The following is a 23,757-nucleotide window of genomic DNA, read 5'->3' on the forward strand; positions in this document are numbered from 1 at the left end:
TGTTGATTATACCTATGCAGGGCCGCCATCAGGGGGTGACAGGGGTGACTCCTGTCAGGGGCCCAATGGGCCTGGCGGGCCCCATGAGGCAAGAACTAAAAAAAAAAATTTTTTTTTTTTTTTACATTTTGGCAGCCACCACCAGTGGGTACTACAGCAGAGTGCTAATTGAGCATGGGAATTGTTATTACAAAGAGTAAAGTATTAGCATTTGAGAGGATTTCTGAGTATGCACTAAACCACTATGCACATACACATTGTCTGTTCCTTTTTAGGATATTTTGACCTTACTACTGATTATTCACATCTTTCTACAGACTTTGAGACTAACAAGACCTTTCTGGAAGTCACCAATCCACCATTTAACCTTTAAATTATTGTTTAGGCAGATCAGGGCCCTTCCTTTCAGCCACTGCATGCTGTTGTCATCATTTAGTTGGCATCTTCCTTTGCAAAAATATAATCAGAACTCCATATTTTGTTTTCTAAATCTCATTTTTTCACAAAACTGTAGTTTACCTCATTACTTGTCAAGTCAATGTAAACAAGTGCTGAGTGTCTGTGTCTGAGTGTGTTTCTTTGCGTGTCTGCTAGAGTGTCTATATGTGAATCCTTATGTGTGAGTGTGTGTTTCAGTGTATGAGTGTGTCTGTGTGTGTGTGTGTGTGTGTGTGTATGTTACTACCTTTACAACAATTCCAATTTAAATAGACACTTAAGAATAAAGTGCATATACGTTTTAGTCACTTGGTCAAAAATTGCACATGTCAAAGGAGGGGGGGGGGGGGGGACCCTGATCAATGGTTAAGTCAGGGGCCCCAAAATCTCTAGTGGCGGCCCTGACCATGTCTCATGGTGTCCTTGTCTTGACCATTTTTGAGGGGTGTTCCAATTTCTATAATCAGGCTTGCCTTCCCGAAAATGTTGTCTGTCATATTTATTTCTAGATGAGACGTTAAATTCTGATCTGTTGTCTCTATAGGGGTATCTATCATGCCCATCTTTAAAGGATATTATTCTATTCCTCCAATTTGAATTATCATGTTGATACCAAACAGTATCTTTTTGAGTATTTCTATTTGTAGTATATCTATCGCTATATTGTGGTTGCCGATTATTATGATTATCTTGTTGGTAAGATTGCTTGGATTTCCAATTGGTGTTTTCCCAGTTTTTATTCTGAATAGTATATGGTTTATTAGTATATTTCTTGGTATTATTATAATTATTGTTATTTGCAATATTATTCTGTCTGTAATCTCTTGTATTTAAACTATATAGAGGTTTTTCTTTTCTTTGAGAACAACTTCTATTTCTCATCTTTTATTGGTTGTGATACTATATTGGAGGAGGATTCAATAGGAGTGTCTATGGTATTATCTTTCTCTGATGTTACTTCAGAGTTATAGTCTAATGAATCTCTATTCATTTTTTTATTTTTAATTTCTAGTATATCTTTTTTAATAACTTTAGCGTGTAATAATTTCATTTTGTAATGATTTGAAAAGTTCATCTTCACTAAAAGGTGATAATTCATGACTTAAATAGTTTAATTTATTTTCAAATTCCCTAAGTGTAATGTTACATGATTTTATTATGATTTTCATTAGATTTAGGGAAGCTTCTCTTAAAGTGTTGTAACACTCAAGCTGCAAAGATTCTTGCAAATCGAAGGTGCAATCCTTAATGAGTCTTAATCCTCTAGGTACCATATTTAGGGTTAGATATCTTTGTAAATAGCTGACTTCAAGCTTTTGTTTGAACTCTTTAGTCATAATCTTTTCAACATCTTCACAAATATCTTTTATATCTAAAATATCTGGTATATTAGTTATTTCCATGTTTTCTATTTGTTCAATATCTGATAGCATAGATTTTCTGGTTGTGAAAATATCCATTTTAGGATTTATATAATTGACCACCTGATGTAGAAAATATATATTGAACAATAAAAGTAGAAAAACGTAATTTAAAAAGGATATTGACTAATATCTACAAAGGTGAAGAACCTCCAAAAGGTGCAGGAAAAAACTGTTATTATAGCATAGAAGCTACCCTAAAAGAGATAAGTTAATGAAAGGAAAGAATTTGGAATTATTTGAAAAAATGGTGAAACAGGACATAGAAAAAAATAATGTTGATAAACATCAAAAAATTTATATCAATAAAAAAGAATGAGAAACCCTAAAACATTTAAAGTCTAATAAAGATATCATAATAAAACAAGCCGACAAGGGAGGCGGCATTGTTATTTTAGACAAAGAAGATTACAAAAAAGAAGCATTAAGATTATTAGAGGATCCTCTAACATATAAGAAAATTCCTTCTAATCCTATAAATAAACAGAAAAAAGAACTAGAAATCCTCCTAAAAAAGCTCATAACATAGATATAATCAACAATAAAGAGTATGAGTTTCTGTTAGTTAATCATCCTAGAACACCTACTTTTTATTATTTACCCAACATCCATAAATGTTTAATAAACCAACCGGGAAGGCCCATTATTTCAGGGATTAATTCAGTCACTGCAAACCTCTCAGAATACATAGCTCATGTTTTACAACATTATGTCATAAAACTTTCTTCATATCTTAAAGATTTGACAGATTTTTTAAATGTTCTACAAACAGTGAAATGGAAAGAGAGCTACACACTTATAACTTGTGATGTATGTTCTCTCTATACCAGTATCAAACATAATTTGGAACTAAAGGCCATAGATTATCATTTGACAAAAGAAGGTGAACTTCGTTATGAACAGATAGATTTTGTTAAAACCTGTATAAAGTTTATTCTTGAAAACAATTCATTTGTCTTTTATGACCAATTTTTCTTAAAGGTACAGGGTACAGTGATGGGCACCAAGTTCGCCCCAAGCTATGCTAACCTTTTTATGGGTCATCTGGAAGATATGGTTATCTACAGCGGAGCATGGGATGCGAACTTGGTGCTCTATCACAGATATATAGATGACATTTTTATTATATGGGAGGGGGATCTCGAACTCTTTGAATTACTAGTGGAAGATCTGAGTAACAGTACTTTTGGTTTAAATTTTACATATGAACATAATAATCAATCTCTAAATTATCTTGATATAAAAATTTAAATTATTGATCAAGAGATTTACACAAAAACATATTTCAAAAAAGTGGAATCCAACTCTTACACAGTAAGAGTTGTCACTACATAAAATGGGTGGAGAATATCCCCTTTAATTAATTTACTAGAATAAGAAAACATTGCACAGCACTAGAGAACTATGGTGAACAAGCATTATATTTAGAGAAGAAATTCATGGAGAAAGGCTACAATGAAGCTCAAATAGAAAAATCTAAAATAACTGCTAGAATGAAAAAGAGGAGTGATTTATTAAAAAGGAAAGAAAAAAACACTCTAAGTTCAGATTCCTTGTGGATTCCATTTATAACAGATTATAATATCAATCACAACCAAATTAGATCCATTTTTAATAAACACTGGTATATTCTACAAAGAGATCCAATAATAGGAGAATTACTACCAGAAAAAAACAGCAGTAGTCTTTAAGAAAGCCAAAAATTAAAAAAATATGTAAGCTCCTAGTGCTTTTAAAGATTCTAAGAAAAAATTCATAGAAAGAGATCTTATGTCCCAAAAACTAGTTAGTTTTTGGGACATAAGATCTCTTTCTATAAAAAAATTTCTTAGAAAGTTTAAAAGCACTAGGAGCTAATATATTTTTTACATTTTTGGCTTTCTTAAAGACTACTGCTAGTTTTTCTGGTAGTAATTCTCCTATCATTGGATCTCTTTGTAGAATATACCAGTGTTTATTAAAAATGGATCTAAAAAGGATTTTTTCCCTGTGTAAGTTGTAAGGCATGTAATTCCAGTAATAAAACCAAAATAGTTAAATCATGTATCACAAAGAAGGATTTCAAAATAAGAGACTGTATCAGGTGCACTGACAGAAATGTTGTGTACCTGATACAGTGTCCATGTAATAAACAATATTTGAGGGAGCTTTCCCGCCCCCTCAAAGATAGGATCCGTGAACACCTGCTAAATATAGAGCATGGTTTCACGGGACATCTATTATCGAGGCATTTTAAAGAAATTCATGGCCAAGATACTAAAGGCTTCAAATATTGGGGTATTAGAAAAATAACAAATAATTGGAGAGGGGGTGATCTAAATAAAAAACTTTTACGTGCAGAAGCAGAACTAATATTTCAATTTAAAACATTAGAACCATTAGGTTTGAATGCTGAATTTGTGATTTGTACTCGATTATGGAATAATAACTTATTTCTAAGAATTTGACATTCTATTAAAAATCTTCAAAAAAACTTTATGAGTTGAACTCAATACTCTAGAATTAATATTCTATTTTAAATCACAAAGAAATTTTGTAGATAAAACGAATAACACTATGCACTATAATTATGGTTCTGACCTCTAAAACAATTATTCCTAATATATTTTTACTTTTTTCACTTAAAATAGACATATTTAAGTAAATTTAATTTAGTATTGTCCAAAAAAACAGAATTTATGCTTACCTGATAAATTACTTTCTCTTGCGGTGTATCCAGTCCACGGATTCATCCTTACTTGTGGGATATTCTCATTCCCTACAGGAAGTGGCAAAGAGAGCACACAGCACAGCTGTCCATATAGCTCCCCCCCTAGCTCCACCCCCCAGTCATTCGACCGAAGGCTAGGAGAAAAGGAGAAACCATAGGGTGCAGTGGTGACTGTAGTTTAAACAAAACATGTTTAACCTGACTTAATTGCCAGGGCGGGCCGTGGACTGGATACACCGCAAGAGAAAGTAATTTATCAGGTAAGCATAAATTCTGTTTTCTCTTGCAAGGTGTATCCAGTCCACGGATTCATCCTTACTTGTGGGATACCAAAACCAAAGCTTTAGGACACGGATGAAGGGAGGGAACAAGACAGGTAACCTAAACGGAAGGCACCACTGCTTGCAAAACCTTTCTCCCAAAAATAGCCTCCGAAGAAGCAAAAGTATCGAATTTATAAAATTTGGCAAAAGTATGCAGTGAAGACCAAGTCGCTGCCTTGCAAATCTGTTCAACAGAAGCCTCATTCTTGAAAGCCCATGTGGAAGCCACAGCTCTGGTGGAATGAGCTGTAATTCGTTCAGGAGGCTGCTGCCCAGCAGTCTCATAAGCCAATCGGATGATGCTTTTCAGCCAGAAGGAAAGAGAGGTAGCAGTCGCTTTCTGACCTCTCCTCTTACCAGAATAAACGACAAACAAGGATGATGTTTGTCTGAAATCTTTAGTTGCTTGTAAATAGAATTTCAAAGCACGAACCACATCAAGATTGTGTAATAGCCGTTCCTTCTTAGAAGCTGGATTAGGACACAGGGAAGGAACAATGATTTCCTGGTTAATATTCTTATTAGAAACAACCTTAAGAAGAAAACCAGGTTTGGTACGTAAAACTACCTTATCTGCATGGAACACCAGATAGGGTGAATTACACTGCAAAGCAGACAATTCAGAAACTCTTCGAGCAGAAGATATAGCTACCAAAAACAAAACTTTCCAAGATAATAACTTAACATCCATGGAATGTAAAGGTTCAAACGGAACCCCTTGAAGAACTGAAAGAACTAAATTTAAACTCCATGGCGGAGCAACTGGTTTATAGACAGGCTTGATTCTGACTAATGCCTGAGCAAACGCTTGAACGTCTGGTACCTCCGCCAGACGCTTGTGTAAAAGAATAGACAGAGCAGATATCTGTCCCTTTAAGGAACTAGCTGACAAACCTTTCTCCAATCCTTCTTGGAGAAAAGACAATATCCTTGGAATCCTAATCTTACTCCATGAGTAACCCTTGGATTCAAAACAACAAAGATATTTCCGCCATATCTTATGGTAAATTTTCCTGGTGACAGGCTTTCTAGCCTGAATCAGAGTATCTATAACTGATTCAGAGAAACCACGCTTAGATATAATTAAGCGTTCAATCTCCAAGCAGTCAGCCGCAGAGAAACTAGATTTGGATGCTTGAATGGACCCTGTATTAGAAGATCCTGCCTCATTGGCAGTGTCCATGGCGGGACAGATGACATGTCCACTAGGTCTGCATACCAAGTCCTGCGTGGCCACGCAGGCGCTTTCAGAATTACCGAAGCCTTCTCCTGCTTGATTCTGGCTACCAGACGAGGGAGAAGGTGAAACGGTGGAAAGACATAAGCCAGAGTGAAGGACCAAGGCGCTACTAGAGCATCTATCAATGCCGCCTTGGGGTCCCTGGACCTGGATCCGTAGAGAGGAAGTTTGGAGTTCTGATGGGACGCCATCAGATCCAATTCTGGAATGCCCCATAGCTGGGTCAGCTGAGCAAAAACCTCTGGGAGGAGTTCCAACTCCCCCGGGTGAAAAGTCTGACGACTTCGAAAATCCGCCTCCCAGTTGTCTACTCCTGGGATGTGAATTGCAGATAGATGGCAGGAGTGATCCTCCGCCCACCTGATTATTTTGGTGACTTCCTTCATCGCTAGGGAACTCTTTGTTCCCCCCTGATGATTGATATACGCCACAGTCGAGATGTTGTCCGACTGAAATCTGATGAATTTGGCTGCCGCTAGTTAAGGCCATGCCTGAAGCTAGTTGAATATCGCTCTCAGTTCCAAAATGTTGATCGGGAGAAGAGACTCTTCCCGAGACCATAAGCCCTGAGCTTTCAGGGAGTCCCAGACCGCCCCCCAGCCTAACAGACTGGCATCGGTCGTTACAATGATCCACTCCGGTCTGCGGAAGCATATTCCCTGAGACAGGTGATCCTGAGACAACCACCAGAGAAGAGAGTCTCTGGTTTTCTGGTCCAGTTGTATTTGAGGAGACAAATCTGCATAATCTCCATTCCACTGTTTGAGCATGCACAGTTGCAGTGGTCTTAGATGTATTCGAGCAAAAGGGACTACGTCCATTGCCGCTACCATTAATCCGATTACCTCCATGCACTGAGCTACAGATGGCCGAGGAATGGAATGAAGAACTCGGCAAATAGTTAAAAGCTTTTAATTTTCTGACCTTCGTCAGAAATATTTTCATTTCTACCGAGTCTATTAATGTTCCCAGGAAGGGAACCCTTGTGAGCGGGGACAAAGAACTTTTTTCTGTGTTCACCTTCCACCCGTGAGACCTTAGAAAGGCCAGAACAATCTCCGTATGAGCCTTGGCTCTGGGAAATGACGACGCCCTTATTAAGATGTCGTCCAAATAAGGTGCTACTGCAATGCCCCGCGGTCTTAGTACCGCCAGAAGGGACCCTAGCACTTTTGTGGGAGCAGTGGCCAACCCGAAGGGAAGGGCCAAAAACTGGTAATGCTTGTCCTGAAAGGCGAACCTTAGGAACTGATGATGATCTTTGTGGATAGGAATATGTAGGTACGCATCCTTTAGATCCACGGTAGTCATATATTGACCTTCCTGGATCATAGGTAAGATTGTCCGAATGGTCTCCATCTTGAATGATGGAACTCTGAGGAATTTGTTTAGAATTTTTTGATTGAAGATATAAAACTACAAATCTAACACCACATTCACCCTCCCGTGGAGATGCCCTACTGCTAGAGCAGCAAAGAGAATGACTGGGGGGTGGAGCTAGGGGGGAGCTATATGGACAGCTCTGCTGTGTGCTCTCTTTGCCACTTCCTGTAGGGAATGAGAATATCCCACAAGTAAGGATGAATCCGTGGACTGGATACACCTTGCAAGAGAAATTAGAGCACATTAATATATTATAAATATTTATAGTCACTATTGTCAATATCCACACTTAGATCTAAGCAACATTAAGTTCATTTGTATTTTATATTGAATTCAGACCACTGAATACTATGTTTATTTAATTTTTATTTTTTTGTTTGTTCGGTTCATATATAATAATTATTTTCAATAGGAAGATTGTATAAAAAAGTGTTTGGCACATTTTCTTAAGTAAAGTTAAATGTTTTAGATTTCTTTTTTTGACAAAATCTTCTAAACTTAAATAAACTAATTTAGAAGATATACAACTATTTATCAGCTAGTTTTAATCTCAAATTAATTCTAAAGAAAGTTGAATTCATCTATCATTTTCTTGATATGTCATTTTTTTGTTAAGTACATATTATGTTGACTCCAAATACTGTGTCCATTCAAATATATAACTATCCCTTTAACAAAGTTAACAAGAAGAAAGGAGGAGCTAATAACCTCTCCCAAATAAAAGGTGAGATGAAGACATTCCAAAATCCATCTTGAGAAAGGCTGCACCAGCTGAAACGCGTTGATCTTAATAATTGCACTACTGGAGTGTTTGTTTCCAAGCAAGGACTGTCACACAGAGCGCTCTGTATTATTGTCTTCATTTTTTGGAACCAAAAAAACTCTAAGAAGGAAATCTCATTGGCACTGTAACACTGTTACAAACTTTTTATTTTCTCTGCAATCTATACTGGCAACTGAAATTCAATACTAAAGGATATACAGACCACCCGGTAATCCGAGATCCTGATTGACTAAAAGAACTGTCACGTAACCTCCCACACGCTGAGGAAACAGTAACTATAACATTATACTACGGGCTGTAACAACCATACTAAAGGTAAATATACAGCACAGGCTGGTCTAGGCGTGAAGTTCTTAAAAAGAGCCATAGAGCACACAGAGAAACTAATCCTCAAATAGTTTCAAATTCTGGGTGAGTCATCTTTACTTTTCTGATATAAAACATACAGTTGTCAAGTTAGAAGCCGATCGTTCTTTTTTCAATTAAATCTCTAACTCACAAAATATACGAATCTCCTTCTCAATGTTTTAAACAACTTTGCTTTTATCGATATTTTACTACTTGCTATCCTATATATATATATTTTATGAACTTATTTTTGATGGACATATAATTTTTGATGGACATATAATTTTTGATGGACATATTATTTTTGATGGACATATTATTTTTGATGGACATATAATTTTTTCATTACAATTCTCTCTACAATACATTTTACATATTTATGTTTTTTATATATGTTTTATGCATTTGCCTTTTTTGTGTTTTGTTTTGAGAATAAATATAATTACATATTTTATTAATTACTGTATTATTTAGGGTTCATCTGTTTATAAATAGCACACATTATATATATTAACCCCTCCATATAGCAGCTTTATTTAGCACACTCTATATTTTCGTTTTTTGGGATTTTAATCAGTAATAGAGGTATTGCTCAGGAACTTATCTCTTTTAGGGTAGCTTCTATGCTATATTAACATGTTTTTTTCAGTTGTATATGTTAAACAATTGTCTCAGTGTTTCTCTACACAATCCTCAAAACAAACCCCAGGGAGGAATTTAAAGGGACATTATAAAAAATTAAAAGAACATGAAACCCACAATTTATCTTTTGTGATTCAGAACCAGCATACACTTTTAAGTAAACTTTCCAATTTACTTCTATTATCAAATTTGCTTTGTACTCTTGGTATTCTTTGTTGAAGGATCAAAAATGCACTACTGGCAGCTGGCTGAACAGATTAGGAGAGCCAATATTTATATTCAGCCACCAATTAGCAGCTATCTCCCAGTCATGCATTGGTGCTTCTGAGCTTACTTAGGTATTCTTTTTAACAAAGGATACCAAAAGAATAAAGCAAATGAGATAATAGATGCAATTTGAAAAGTTGTTTAAAATTGTATGCTTTATCTGAATCATGAAAGAAAATGTTTGGGTTTTATGTCCCTTTAATGTACTAATTAAATGTGTCAAAATATTTAAAGGGACATGAAGGTTAAAATAAAAGTATAGGATTCAAATTTTAAGATACTTTTCAAATTGCTTTCATAATTATAAATTTGACTTCATTCTCTTGGTATCTTTTGTTATCAAGCATACCTAGGTAGGATCAGGATCAGCAATGCATCACTGGGAGCTAGATGGTGATTGGTGGCTACACACATTTTGTCATTGGTTTATCAGATGTGTTTTCCTAGCTTTCAGCAGTGCATTGCTGCTCTGGAACCTGCTATGTGTTTGACCCTTCTGCAGGACTAAAACACATAGGCCTCCATCACAATATATTGGGAGCTAGCCAAACACACTGGCTAACCAATTAGCGGCTAGCTCCCAGTAATGCATTGCTGCTCTGGAGCTTACCTAGTTATGCTTTTCAACAATAGATACCATAGATACCAAGAGAACAAATAACTGAAGCAAATTGGAGATTTGTTTAAAATTGCACAGTCTATCTGAATCATGAAAGTTTAATTTGGACTCTACTGACCCTTGGGTTGATCAATAATAAGCCTATGAAGGCTGCATTTCAGAGGGTGAAGCATTCAAAGAATTACAACACTGCCCACAATTTTACTGTGGTGAAGCCACAATCCCCATGGTAATTGTCATCTCAGTGAGAATATGGATGTGAAGCAAATTCAACTCTATTCAGTATAGCTGATTATGTCATGTCTCAGTGATCCATCGTCTCTATAAGGAGTGAAATGCTGAGAGTAGGTTTGTAGACGATTGTTCTTATAGAGATGTGTGATTATTACTTATAGTGGATCTGTGTGGTACCACGCCCAAACCCTAAGGTTAAATGTTCCCATAACTGTTGTTAGTGCACACATGTGGATCATTTCAAATACCAGCTTATTTAGTGCGCCCTAAAAACAGTTATGAAAACATTTAGCCTTAGTATTTGTGGAGGGAGACACACAGGCCAACTAGAAGGAAGTTTAAACAACTCTATGATCTACAAACCTACTCCCAGCATGACAAAAGATAGGCAGCACCTGGGCACCTCAGACACAAAATAAAAACAACAAATCCTTCCTAGGTCTCTAACAAACCCCTTAAAATTATATGAAACCCACATTTTTTCTTACATGATTCAAAAAGAGCATAAGATTTTAAACAACTTTCTAATTTTCTTCTTTTAACCATTATTCTTCATTCACTTGTTATCTTTTATTGAAAAACATAGATGTAAGCTTAGGAGCCGGCCCATTTCTGGAGCACTATATGGCAGCAGTTTTGCAAGAATGTTATCCATTTGCAAGACCACTAGAGGGCAGCACCATTTCCTGTTATGTAGTGCTCCAGATGCCTATCTAGGTATCTCTACAACACAGAATATAATGGGAACGAAGCAAATTTGATAATAGAGGTAAATTGGACTTTTTTTAAATGGTGAGCTTTGTCTGATTAAAAATATATATTATTTGGGGTTCATTTCCCTTTAGGTTGCCCTTTTTTTGTATAATGGACAAAAAATGTTAATCTGTAGTCAATGGAAATCACCTCCATCCAGCTGTGGATAACTAAACTGAAGAACTATTCTCATTGAGAAAATGAATAAAGAAATAAATTATATATACAGTATAACTAATTATATATATACAGTATAACTAATTATATATATACAGTATAACTAATTATATATATACAGTATAACTAATTATATATATACAGTATAACTAATTATATATATACAGTATAACTAATTATATATATACAGTATATATATATATATATATATATATATATATATATATATATATATATATATATACAGTATATATATATATATACACAACACATATACTGTAGATAACAAAAAAGAGAACTTTGTACAATTTTTTTAAACAATACAGACAAAATTAAAAATGAATCTTCATTTCACACACAAGACCCATCAGGACCAAAACATTGAAACAAAATAACTAAATAAATAAATTGATGCCTTACGGCTAGATTTGGAGTTTTGTCGGTAAGGACCCGCGTAGCTAACGCCGGCTTTTTTCTGGCCGCACCATAAAAATAACTCTGGTATTGAGAGTCCACAAAAAGGCTGCGTTAGGCTCCAAAAAAGGAGCGTAGAGCATTTTTAACGCAGCTTCAACTCTCGATACCAGAGTTGCTTACGCAAGCGGCCAGCCTCAGAAACATGCTCGTGCAATATTCCCCCATAGGAAACAATGGGGCTGTTTGAGCTGAAAAAAAACCTAACACCTGCAAAAAAGCCGCGTTCAGCTCCTAACGCAGCCCCATTGTTTCCAATGGGGAAACACTTCCTACGTCTGCACCTAACACCCTAACATGTACCCCGAGTCTAAACACCCCTAACCTTACACTTATTAACCCCTAATCTGCCGCCCCCGCTATCGCTGACCCCTGCATATTATTTTTAACCCCTAATCAGCCGCTCCGTAAACTGCCGCTACTTACATTATCCTTATGTACCCCTAATCTGCTGCCCCTAACACCGCCGACCCCTATATTATATTTATTAACCCCTAATCTGCCCCCCTCAACGTCGCCTCCACCTGCCTACACTTATTAACCCCTAATCTGCCGAGCGGACCTGAGCGCTACTATAGTAAAGTTATTAACCCCTAATCCGCATCACTAACCCTATAATAAATAGTATTAACCCCTAATCTGCCCTCCCTAACATCGCCGACACCTAACTTCAAACATTAACCCCTAATCTGCCAACCGGAGCTCACCGCTACTATAATAAATGTATTAACCCCTAAAGATAAGTCTAACCCTAACACTAACACCCCCCTAAGTTAAATATAATTTTAATCTAACGAAATTAATTAACTCTTATTAAATAAATTATTCCTATTTAAAGCTAAATACTTACCTGTAAAATAAATCCTAATATAGCTACAATATAAATTATAATTACATTGTAGCTATTTTAGGATTAATATTTATTTTACAGGCAACTTTGTAATTATTTTAACCAGGTACAATAGCTATTAAATAGTTAAGAACTATTTAATAGCTAAAATAGTTAAAATAATTACAAATTTACCTGTAAAATAAATCCTAAACTAAGTTACAATTAAACCTACCACTACACTATCAATAAATTAATTAAATAAAATACCTATAATTATCTACAATTAAACCTACCACTACACTATCAATAAATTAATTAAATAAAATACCTACAATTATCTACAATTAAACCTAACACTACACTATCAATAGATAAATTAAATACAATACCTACAAATAACTACAATGAAATAAACTATCTAAAGTACAAAAAATAAAAAAGAACTAAGTTACAAAAAATAAAAAAATATTTACAAACATAAGAAAAATATTACAACAATTTTAAACTAATTACACCTACTCTAAGCTCCCTAATAAAATAACAAAGACCCCCAAAATAACAAAATGCCCTACCCTATTCTAAATGACTACATTTCAAAGCTCTTTTACCTTACCAGCCCTGAACAGGGCCCTTTGCAGGGCATGCCCCAAGAAATTCAGCTCTTTTGCCTGTAAAAAAAAACATACAATACCCCCCCCCAACATTACAACCCACCACCCACATACCCCTAATCTAACCCAAACCCCCCTTAAATAAACCTAACACTAAGCCCCTGAAGATCTTCCTACCTTGTCTTCACCCTACCAGATTCACCGATCCGTCCTGAAGAGCTCCTCCGATGTCCTGATCCAAGCCCAAGCGGGGGGCTGAAGAGGTCCATGATCCGGCTGAAGTCTTCATCCAAGCGGGAGCTGAAGAGGTCCATGATCCGGATGAAGTCTTCATCCAAGCGGGAGCTGAAGAGGTCCATGATCCGGATGAGGTCTTCTATCAACGGCATCTTCAATCTTCTTTCTTCCGGATCCATCTTGCAGACCTCCGACGCGGAACATCCTCTTCTCCCGACGCCTACTAGCCGAATGACGGTTCCTTTAAGGGACGTCATCCAAGATGGCGTCCCTCGAATTCCGATTGGCTGATAGGATTCTATCAGCCAATCGGAATTAAGGTAGGAATATTCTGATGGCGTCCCTCGAATTCCGATTGGCTGATAGGATTCTATCAGCCAATCAGAATTAAGGTAGGAATATTCTGATTGGCTGATGGAATCAGCCAATCAGAATCAAGTTCAATCCGATTGGCTGATTCGATCAGCCAATCAGATTGAGCTTGCATTCTATTGGCTGTTCCGATCAGCCAATAGAATGCGAGCTCAATCTGATTGGCTGATTGGATCAGCCAATCGGATTGATCTTGATTCTGATTAGCTGATTCCATCAGCCAATCAGAATATTCCTACCTTAATTCCGATTGGCTGATAGAATCCTATCAGCCAATCGGAATTCGAGGGACGCCATCTTGGATGATGTCCCTTAAAGGAACCGTCATTTGGCTAGTAGGCGTCGGGAGAAGAGGATGTTCCGCGTCGGAGGTCTGCAAGATGGATCCGGAAGAAAGAAGATTGAAGATGCCGTTGATAGAAGACTTCATCCGGATCATGGACCTCTTCAGCTCCCGCTTGGATGAAGACTTCATCCGGATCATGGACCTCTTCAGCTCCCGCTTGGATGAAGACTTCAGCCGGATCATGGACCTCTTCAGCCCCCCGCTTGGGCTTGGATCAGGACATCGGAGGAGCTCTTCAGGACGGATCGGTGAACCTGGTAGGGTGAAGACAAGGTAGGAAGATCTTCAGGGGCTTAGTGTCAGTTTTATTTAAGGGGGGTTTGGGTTAGATTAGGGGTATGTGGGTGGTGGGTTGTAATGTTGGGGGGGGGTATTGTATGTTTTTTTTTACAGGCAAAAGAGCTGAATTTCTTGGGGCATGCCCCGCAAAGGGCCCTGTTCAGGGCTGGTAAGGTAAAAGAGCTTTGAACTTTTTTAATTTAGAATAGGGTAGGGCATTTTGTTATTTTGGGGGTCTTTGTTATTTTATTAGGGGGCTTAGAGTAGGTGTAATTAGTTTAAAATTGTTGTAATATTTTTCTTATGTTTGTAAATATTTTTTTACTTTTTGTAACTTAGTTCTTTTTTATTTTTTGTACTTTAGATAGTTTATTTCATTGTAGTTATTTGTAGGTATTGTATTTAATTTATTTATTAATAGTGTAGTGTTAGGTTTAATTGTAGATAATTGTAGGTATTTTATTTAATTAATTTATTGATAGTGTAGTGGTAGGTTTAATTGTAGATAATTATAGGTATTTTATTTAATTAATTTATTGATAGTGTAGTGGTAGGTTTATTTGTAACTTAGGTTAGGATTTATTTTACAGGTAAATTTGTAATTATTTTAACTATTTTAGCTATTAAATAGTTCTTAACTATTAAATAGCTATTGTACCTGGTTAAAATAATTACAAAGTTGCCTGTAAAATAAATATTAATCCTAAAATAGCTACAATGTAATTATTCGTTATATTGTAGCTATATTAGGGTTTATTTTACAGGTAAGTATTTAGCTTTAAATAGGAATAATTTATTTAATAAGAGTTAATTAATTTCGTTAGATTAAAATTATATTTAATTTAGGGGGGTGTTAGTGTTAGGGTTAGACTTAGCTTTAGGGGTTAATACATTTATTAGAATAGCGGTGAGCTCCGGTCGGCAGATTAGGGGTTAATAATTGAAGTTAGGTGTTGGCGATGTTAGGGAGGGCAGATTAGGGGTTAATACTATTTATTATAGGGTTAGTGAGGCGGATTAGGGGTTAATAACTTTATAATAGTAGCGGTGCGGTCCGCTCGGCAGATTAGGGGTTAATAAGTGTAGGCAGGTGGAGGCGACGTTGTGGGGGGCAGATTAGGGGTTAATAAATATAATATAGGGGTCGGCGGTGTTAGGGGCAGCAGATTAGGGGTACATAGCTATAATGTAGGTGGCGGCGCTTTGCGGTCGGCAGATTAGGGGTTAATTATTGTAGGTAGCTGGCGGCGACGTTGTGGGGGGCAGATTAGGGGTTAATAAATATAATACAGGGGTCGGCGGTGTTAGGGGCAGCAGATTAGGGGTACATAAGTATAACGTAGGTGGCGGTCGGCAGATTAGGGGTTAAAAAATTTTAATCGAGTGGCGGCGATGTGGGGGGGGCCTCGGTTTAGGGGTACATAGGTAGTTTATGGGTGTTAGTGTACTTTAGAGTACAGTAGTTAAGAGCTTTATGAACCGGCGTTAGCCCAGAAAGCTCTTAACTACGGACTTTTTTCCTGCGGCTGGAGTTTTGTCGTTAGATGTCTAAAGCTCACTTCAGACACGACTCTAAATACCGGAGTTAGAAAGATCCCATTGAAAAGATAGGATACGCAATTGACGTAAGGGGATCTGCGGTATGGAAAAGTCGCGGCTGAAAAGTGAGCGTCAGACCCTATTTTGAGTGACTCCAAATACCGGAGTTAGCCTAAAACCAGCGTTAGGAGCCTCTAACGCTGGTTTTCACGGCTAACGCCAAACTCCAAATCTAGGCCTTTGTTTGCACAATATATTTCCCCCTTTCACAATTCATTTTCTTCCCATACTGATGCTATTTTGACTTGAAGCACATAGGCACCATGTATTCAGCTGTAAATACAGCTTGAGAGCCCTTGTGGAGAAGGTTTGCTTGTTCGCGTTAAGAATTATTGGTAAGACTGCTGCTTCCTAATATTTGTTCAATCACCCTAAACTCTCCCTGGGGTGATTGACAAGCCCTGTTTGTGTGCAGCAGGGGCTGATAAATGAGGGCAGCAAATGCAACATTTAAACACCAAACAAGGGTGGACAGGATTCCTAGCTGGGAACATTTTTTATTTTTTTTTTAAAGTCAGTTGAGAAGTCAGAGTTTTGTGAATAAACACATAAATGATGTTCTGAAAAGATAAATAAATGTACAGACGATTGTCCTAGGCATGGAATGATTTGCATAATAGAACAGAACATAGGTAGAATATACAAAGGTAGAATTTAAGAGACAAATTATGCACCAGATGACTGTTCAATAAGGTGATTTACTGGACAGCTGGGCTTGTAACTTTATATACTAAGGGGGTGCAAGAAACTGACAAAAAAGGAGCGTAATTGGGGTGAAAATATTAGCGTACATTGAATGTATCCCTGAACAGTAAAGTCTTCAAGGAAAGCTTAAAAACTTTGAAAACTAGGGGAGAGTCTTGAGGAGAGAAGCAGAGGGCTCTACAAGACTGGGGCCAATCAGGAGAAGTCCTGCAGGTGTGGTGTATGTCACAGGAAGAGCCTTGAATGTTAGTGTCTGGATTTTGTGTTTTATTCTTGAGTTTAGATTATGCCAGTGAAGGGATTGGCAGAATATTATACCTCAATGCTATCATTTATAATATTCTTACCTCTCTATGGATCTGGAAATGTTCAGTAGCTTCCTTTGACTGGATGCGCATGATTGGACTGTTTCTATAAAACAAAGAGAGGCTCTGATCAATACATTTTAACTATGTATATTATTTTTAAGAAACTGAATATTATTAAATAAGAAATTACTGAAATTTACTGTTATCTGTTTTACACTTAGAACTAAGAGACCTGCATGTATTACCATACTGCCTGTCACCCAAAGCCCTTTCCTTTTTGGGTTGAGTCAGATGATCAACCTCATCTAGGGCCTAATTCTCTAAAGTTCTCAGGTCTAGCGAGACTATCTAAGAAATCTCATTAGTGTTGCAAAGTCCCTCAATAAATTTTAGAAAGGCAAATATTTGCTTGAGAGTGGGTTATCTTCCTATTCAGGGTTCTGGATATAAAGAATAGACTCCTACATTACAATCTAAGGTCTAAAATATTGCCTTAAAGTTTCACAAGAAATGCTTGTGCAATGTTAAATGCCGACAGCGTATGCATATATTTTAAAGCATCAGATTCTATTTAACCGATTCGTATATGTCTGGTTCACTATAGCCTTATGGATATGCCATACCTTTTTAACTCCTTTGAATTATAAGCTTTTATATGTATAAGTCTACCAGCTTTCTGATTTAGATCATGGCTAATTTTGTAGTATATGTTTCCTCAGTGTTAATGCTGTATTTTGTTGAATATGTTTGAATGTCATTACTCATATAATGACATCATCCAATTTTTGTAGTGCTTCCAGATATACAGACTTGATATTTAATTCTTTAAAAGGCCACAATAAAATGAGATAATGACATGACTGCATAAAAGAAAAAATTATCAGCAGTCACATGTCAATCAGACACATAATTACCACAGCTGTTAATAGATAAAAATCCATTAGTTAGTATGCAAATTAGTGAGTGCTAGATTTGTATCCAACCCATAATATGTGACATTTGGTACAATACAGTTTTGAATAAACAAGCTTTAAATGGACATTAAACAGTATTAGATTGTAATATAAAATGTGTAATTATGTGTATTAAAAAGGTTTTCAATATACTTTTGTTATTTATTTTGTCCTCTTTTCCTGTAATTTAACTATGAAAATTGTGGGCTTTCTATAAAGTAATGAGGCCATGTTAAAATGATAATGTAATGAGGACAGTTAGGGACAGATATAAACCAGGTAATAAAGTGTCTACAAACTGGACTGTACAAACAATAATAACTAAGGGGAAAACTCTAAGATAGTGACCATATAGTCACTGTTTACACAGTTTTGGAGAGAGATAAGGGGAAACCTAGCTTTTAACATTACTTTATAGAAACTTAAAGGAACAGTTCGCCCAAAAATGTTCTCTCCTTTAAATTAATCCCAATTATCCATTTTACCTGCTAGAGTGTATTAAATTGTTTACAAGTAGCTCCTTTACTCATATTTCAGCATTTGAAATAGCTGATTTAGCCTTTGGTATAGCCACCTATACTGAAAGTTTCGATACTGGAGTATACACTATTGACAAGCCTAAGTAAACACAGCCAGCAGAAGGAGTTACACTCTCAGTGGTGTGCAGGATAGTTAAGTAATAAAATTATAATTTTCCATTGTTCTCTCTATGTAGTGAGCTTTGTTGTTCCAGAAAAATATAAGATATGGAAGCAAGTCTGTGTACATAAAGTGATAATATAATGAGATCTGATATTACCTGAAGCTCAACCCATTGTAATAAGCTGTGGTTTCAAAGCACAAAACCAGCTATTTCATATACACAAATAAACCTGAAAATGCAATTTCTCATACATGTTATAATCTGCAGCTGATATAACAAGTCATTGCAAATACATTAATGGAAAAACAATTTTACAGTGTACTGTCCCTTTAAGTACTTTATAAAAAAAATAAAACTTTACACTTATTTATTCAATATTTAGACAACACAGAAAAGCTTATCAAATGGTTTACCTGCAAACAACTTCATACACTTGAATGGTGAATTTTGTAGAAAAAATAAAAATAATTAGATAAACTTTTCTAAAGGACTGGGATTTACTCCAAAATTAAAAAAAAATAAATGTACATATTATTCTAAGTGAACTCTTTCTTTGTTTGATTGCAGTCCTTTAGAAAAGTTTAATGAATTTTCTACAGATTTCACCAATAAGGTCTAAGAGGATGTTTTCTAAACAATTGTAATCAGTTCACGTGTAATAAATCCCTTAAAATTGTTTCCAAAAAAAAGATAATGCAATCTTACCGTTTACAAAGTTATGTGATTTTTATTCTGCGCTTGCAGCTCCAGCGGATGTTTGTTTAAGTTCTAATTGATTCTAGAGACTACCAAGTTGGTGAACATAAAATGGGGAGGGGTTAAAGCAACGTGAAACCCAAAGTTTTTCTTTTAGGTTTCAGATACAGCATGCATTTTTAAACAACCTTCCTATTTACTTCCATTATAAATGTTGCTTCATTCACTTTGTATCCTTTATTGAAGGAGCAGCAATGAGAGCTACCTGAACATATTGATAAGCCAATGCCACTAGACATAAATGCAGCCACCAATCAGCAGCTAGTTCTCAGCTCCTGAGTTTACCTGGGTATCCTTTTCAGCAAAGGATACCAAGCAACTTAGATAATAGAAATAAATTTGAAAGTTATTTAAAATTGTATGCTCTGTCTAAATCATGAAAGAAAAAGTTGGGGTTTTATGTCCCTTTAAGTATAACCACCTGACAACATTGTCATGCACTTAAAAAATGAAAGAGAGAAGTATATTAACCAAGAGAAAAATCTAAATTCAAGGGACATGAAACACAAAATTGTTCTTTCATGATTCAGATAGAGCATGCAATTTTAAATACCTTTCAAATTTATTTCTATTATCAAATTTGCTTCATTCTCTTTGGGCTCCATGTACTAAGCCGTCAATTCATCCGTCATTTTAGACGCGGATAAACTCGCCGTTACTCGCCGCGGGCGAAATGGTGTCCGCTGTCACTATGTACTAATAATCCCCCAATAAATAGACAAGTCTAGCCCGCCGCGAGCAGTGGCGGATTATTGATAAATTTGACGTCTCGCTCGCCGCGACTAAGCTGATGTACTTTTAACTTTCAGTTGAATTGTCTGGCCAATTATTAACACGTGACATGCAAGGTGTCACGAACATCATAGTAGTCGCGGGAATAGAATTTTGCTCCTATAAAAGTTCAACTTATCTAAACAACTTTATTATTGTTCTAAATTTTTTGAAGAGTGATAACAGAGCGTTATTTTTGTAATATTTATTTACAATTTGGATATGGCTTCATCTGGATCTGATAATATATAAATATTAATATAAAAATAATTATAAAGATTGACAACTATACAATACAAATTTAAAATATAGATTACTCTTTAATTACAGTCGACAAATTTGGCGCAATTTATGTACATGGAAATGAGAGACAAATTAGATGCCAGTTATGCTGTACAATGCTGATATTACTGCCTTTTATATATGTCTAGACTGGCGTCTAGATTGACTTTCCTATTGTTTTGTACCTTGCCCGCCACCTAAAAGGTGGCGAGGCAAAAATAACGAGGTGGGAGCGGAAATTGTAGCGAGCGGACAAATAGATTTTTTAGTACATTCGTTTTTGGCGAGTTGGTGGTCAAATGTGTCTAATTACAGTGAAAAATGGAGAGGTAGCGAGGTTTGGCGGATAAGTACGCTCGCAATTTTAAAGATGCGAGTTTGAACATAGTTGACGACTTTGTACATATCAGTTTGCGAGTTTTGACGCGAGATTTGTTGCGGGTAGCTCGCTGACTGCTTAGTACATGGAGCCCTTTGTATACATTGTTGAATGAGCAGCAATGCATTATTGGGAGCTAGCTGAACACATCAGATGAACCAATGACAAAAGACATATATGTGCAGGTATCAATCAGCAGCCAGCTCCCAGAAGTGCAAAGCAAATTAGATAATAGAAGTAAATTGGAAAGTTGTTTAAAATTGCATGCTCTATCTGAATCATGAAAGAAGTTTTTTGGGTTTCACGACCCTTTAAAATTGAAAAGTTCAATGTTTTTAAGACTAGTTTAATACAAAAGAAAAACATTATAGAGATTAAATGATTTATGGTATAACTTATGGTAACACATATTTATAAGTATATACAAGCAATAGCGAAATAATATGTTCTAATATAATAAAGCTTTTTTCACTTTTATGTCCCTTTAACATAGTTTAAAGTCCCTTTAACATTACTATATTTAATACAGGATTTTTCACCTTACCATTCTCTTTCTTACAGCTGCAACTCTAACTACATAACTTACCCTGCTCTGCAAGCACTAGCCCTCCAATCCTCCCTCCACCACCCACCATGGTGTTAACCTTAAAGGGACAGTTTACTCAAATTTTTTCTCTTCTTTAATTTGTTTCCAATAATCCACTTTACCTGCTGTAGTGTATTAAATTGTTTACAAGTAGCTCCTTTACCCTTATATTGGCATTTGAAATAGTTGATTTAGCATGTGGTATCCCCACCTATTCTGAAAGTTTGTGGCCACAGGTCCAAGCTATAGATAATCTTTGTAAACACAGGCAGCAGAATAAATTATACTCCCAGTGGGATATAGTAGAGATAAGGTAATAAAATGTTGATTTTCTATTTTTCTCTCTCTCCAAGTACTGGTGATTGTTTTATGAACAGATATAAGATAAAGAAGCAGGTATATTTACACAATGTGATACAGTAATGAGATCTGATTATACCTACAAGCTCAACCCATTTTATTAGGTAGTGGCTTCAAAACACAAAATCAGAGCTTTAATATACACAAATAGGGGGGCGGAGCCAACTACTAAAGCACCAAGACATACTTTTACAGAGCTCCTGAAGTTTCACTGCTAAACCTTTGATTTTGGGCGTTCTGGAAGCCTATATATACTTTCCCTACATTGCCCTTAGGATGGAGGAGCTCCCTACATACTGTTCTTCTTTATTGGAGGGCCTGATTGTTAAAGCTGACAGCCAGTTTTACAGTTTGAGGTCTACCATTTCAGAGCTGCGCAACAAAGATGGCGTCTCTGACCTCCCCAGCTATGACCCTTGCGTTACAGCCCAGACAACAGACTCACTGCTTCTTCAACATTTTCCTGATCGTTCACAGGAATGGCAATCCAGACAGGGCTCAACTAGCACTCTTCATGGATCTGCAAGTAGCGACCCGACGCAGCCAAGCACAGCTGACCTGTTTCACATAGAGGCCGATACACCGGGAGCACTAAGATCTGCCCGGATCATCTCCGGCCAAAGTACCCAGCTCTTTATCCCTCCTTGCCTAGGCATGAAAGCGACTCCCACACCCAACACTCTTAGAACTTTGACGGATACGGGAGACTCTTGCAGGCAATCAGCGGAACATATAAGACTGTTACTTACGGTACTCACCACTACACAGAAAGGTAAGAGGGGAACTGAACGGTCCTTACTACGGAGGTGGAGGACCTCGCTTAGCTCTTCCTGGCAGATGATCCTCTCTATTAGCGGGGATTACCAAGAGATCCCTCAAAGCTCCCTGGATGCCATTAGACACGGAGTGGGTTAGTCGCATTGCACACCCCCTCTTCTGATCCTCTGGGACTTAAGATTGTGCTTATACTTGGATCTGTCTTTTACATTCTAGGGACACTTGGGTCTTACTACTGGACCTCATACACGGCTCAACATCCTTTATTTAGAAACTGTCATACTTTGTATTGAGCTATCCTGCTGGGAAGTCTTCATATATGCTCGGACAGAAGGGCTCACTCTACGCACCATGGACATACTCTTATAACTACATAAATGTATAATATACTATATACCTTTTATTTTATTCCAGAATCATCCCCTTAACTATATTACCAAATAGTTATCTACTGTACTTCAGAGGTCAAGTCATATTATTCTTTTGCGTAGCCCAACACTGTATAACTTTTCTGTTCCTTTGTTATATTACATTCTTTGGGATAGTATAGATTTATTTTATTTGTTCTAGAAGCCCTCATTTGTGCTATGCTGACTCACCCATGGATCATGGACTTTTTGCCCTAGTTCTTTATAGTTACTATATTAATTGCTAACCTACACTTCAGCTATATGCTTTAGCTCTAGTATAAGAATCTCCCTTAAAAAATGTATTTATAAATGTTTGAGACTTTAAACTTTAAGAGAAAGGGAGCCTTAGTTTGCTATATAATATTTAATAGCCTATGCTACATTAGGATATACTGGTATCATAGCTTATAACCATTTGACCTAAATGGGCATTGAGTTTGGAGCAGACATTACATATCCCGGTTGATATTTTTAGTACCCATGTAACCCTTAAGTTAAGACTTGTAAAATGATATCTGCCCTCCCATGTTCCATATATTATAATAGTTTCTAGGATATGCCTGTTTCTGTTGTTATGCCTGCTATGATGTTGTTTATATAATTCTTTGGCTAAGATTTATTTATATATTTGAATGTATTTACTCTCAAAGAGATCTACACTTGCCTAGAAAGTTTGCAGATAGCAAGCATACCTCATGTTTACTCATTCAAGACCTGTCTTGACCCTGTGGCTATTTT

The 23,757-nt window shown here is 36.4% G+C and overlaps 1 protein-coding gene across 2 annotated transcripts in view; it reads right to left on the bottom strand.

Annotated features, from left to right (window-relative positions):
* FAM13C (family with sequence similarity 13 member C) overlaps positions 1 to 23,757 on the bottom strand; it is a 564,754-nt gene that overhangs the window by 262,337 nt on the left and 278,660 nt on the right. For both annotated transcript variants that reach the window (XM_053692240.1, XM_053692239.1), the window contains exon 5: positions 17,142 to 17,205. In XM_053692240.1, the coding sequence (XP_053548215.1) occupies positions 17,142 to 17,205 (64 nt within the window). The remainder of the gene's footprint in view (positions 1 to 17,141; positions 17,206 to 23,757) is intronic.

Source organism: Bombina bombina, chromosome 9 (genome assembly GCF_027579735.1).
Source record: "Bombina bombina isolate aBomBom1 chromosome 9, aBomBom1.pri, whole genome shotgun sequence".
NCBI classification, from domain to species: domain Eukaryota; kingdom Metazoa; phylum Chordata; class Amphibia; order Anura; family Bombinatoridae; genus Bombina; species Bombina bombina.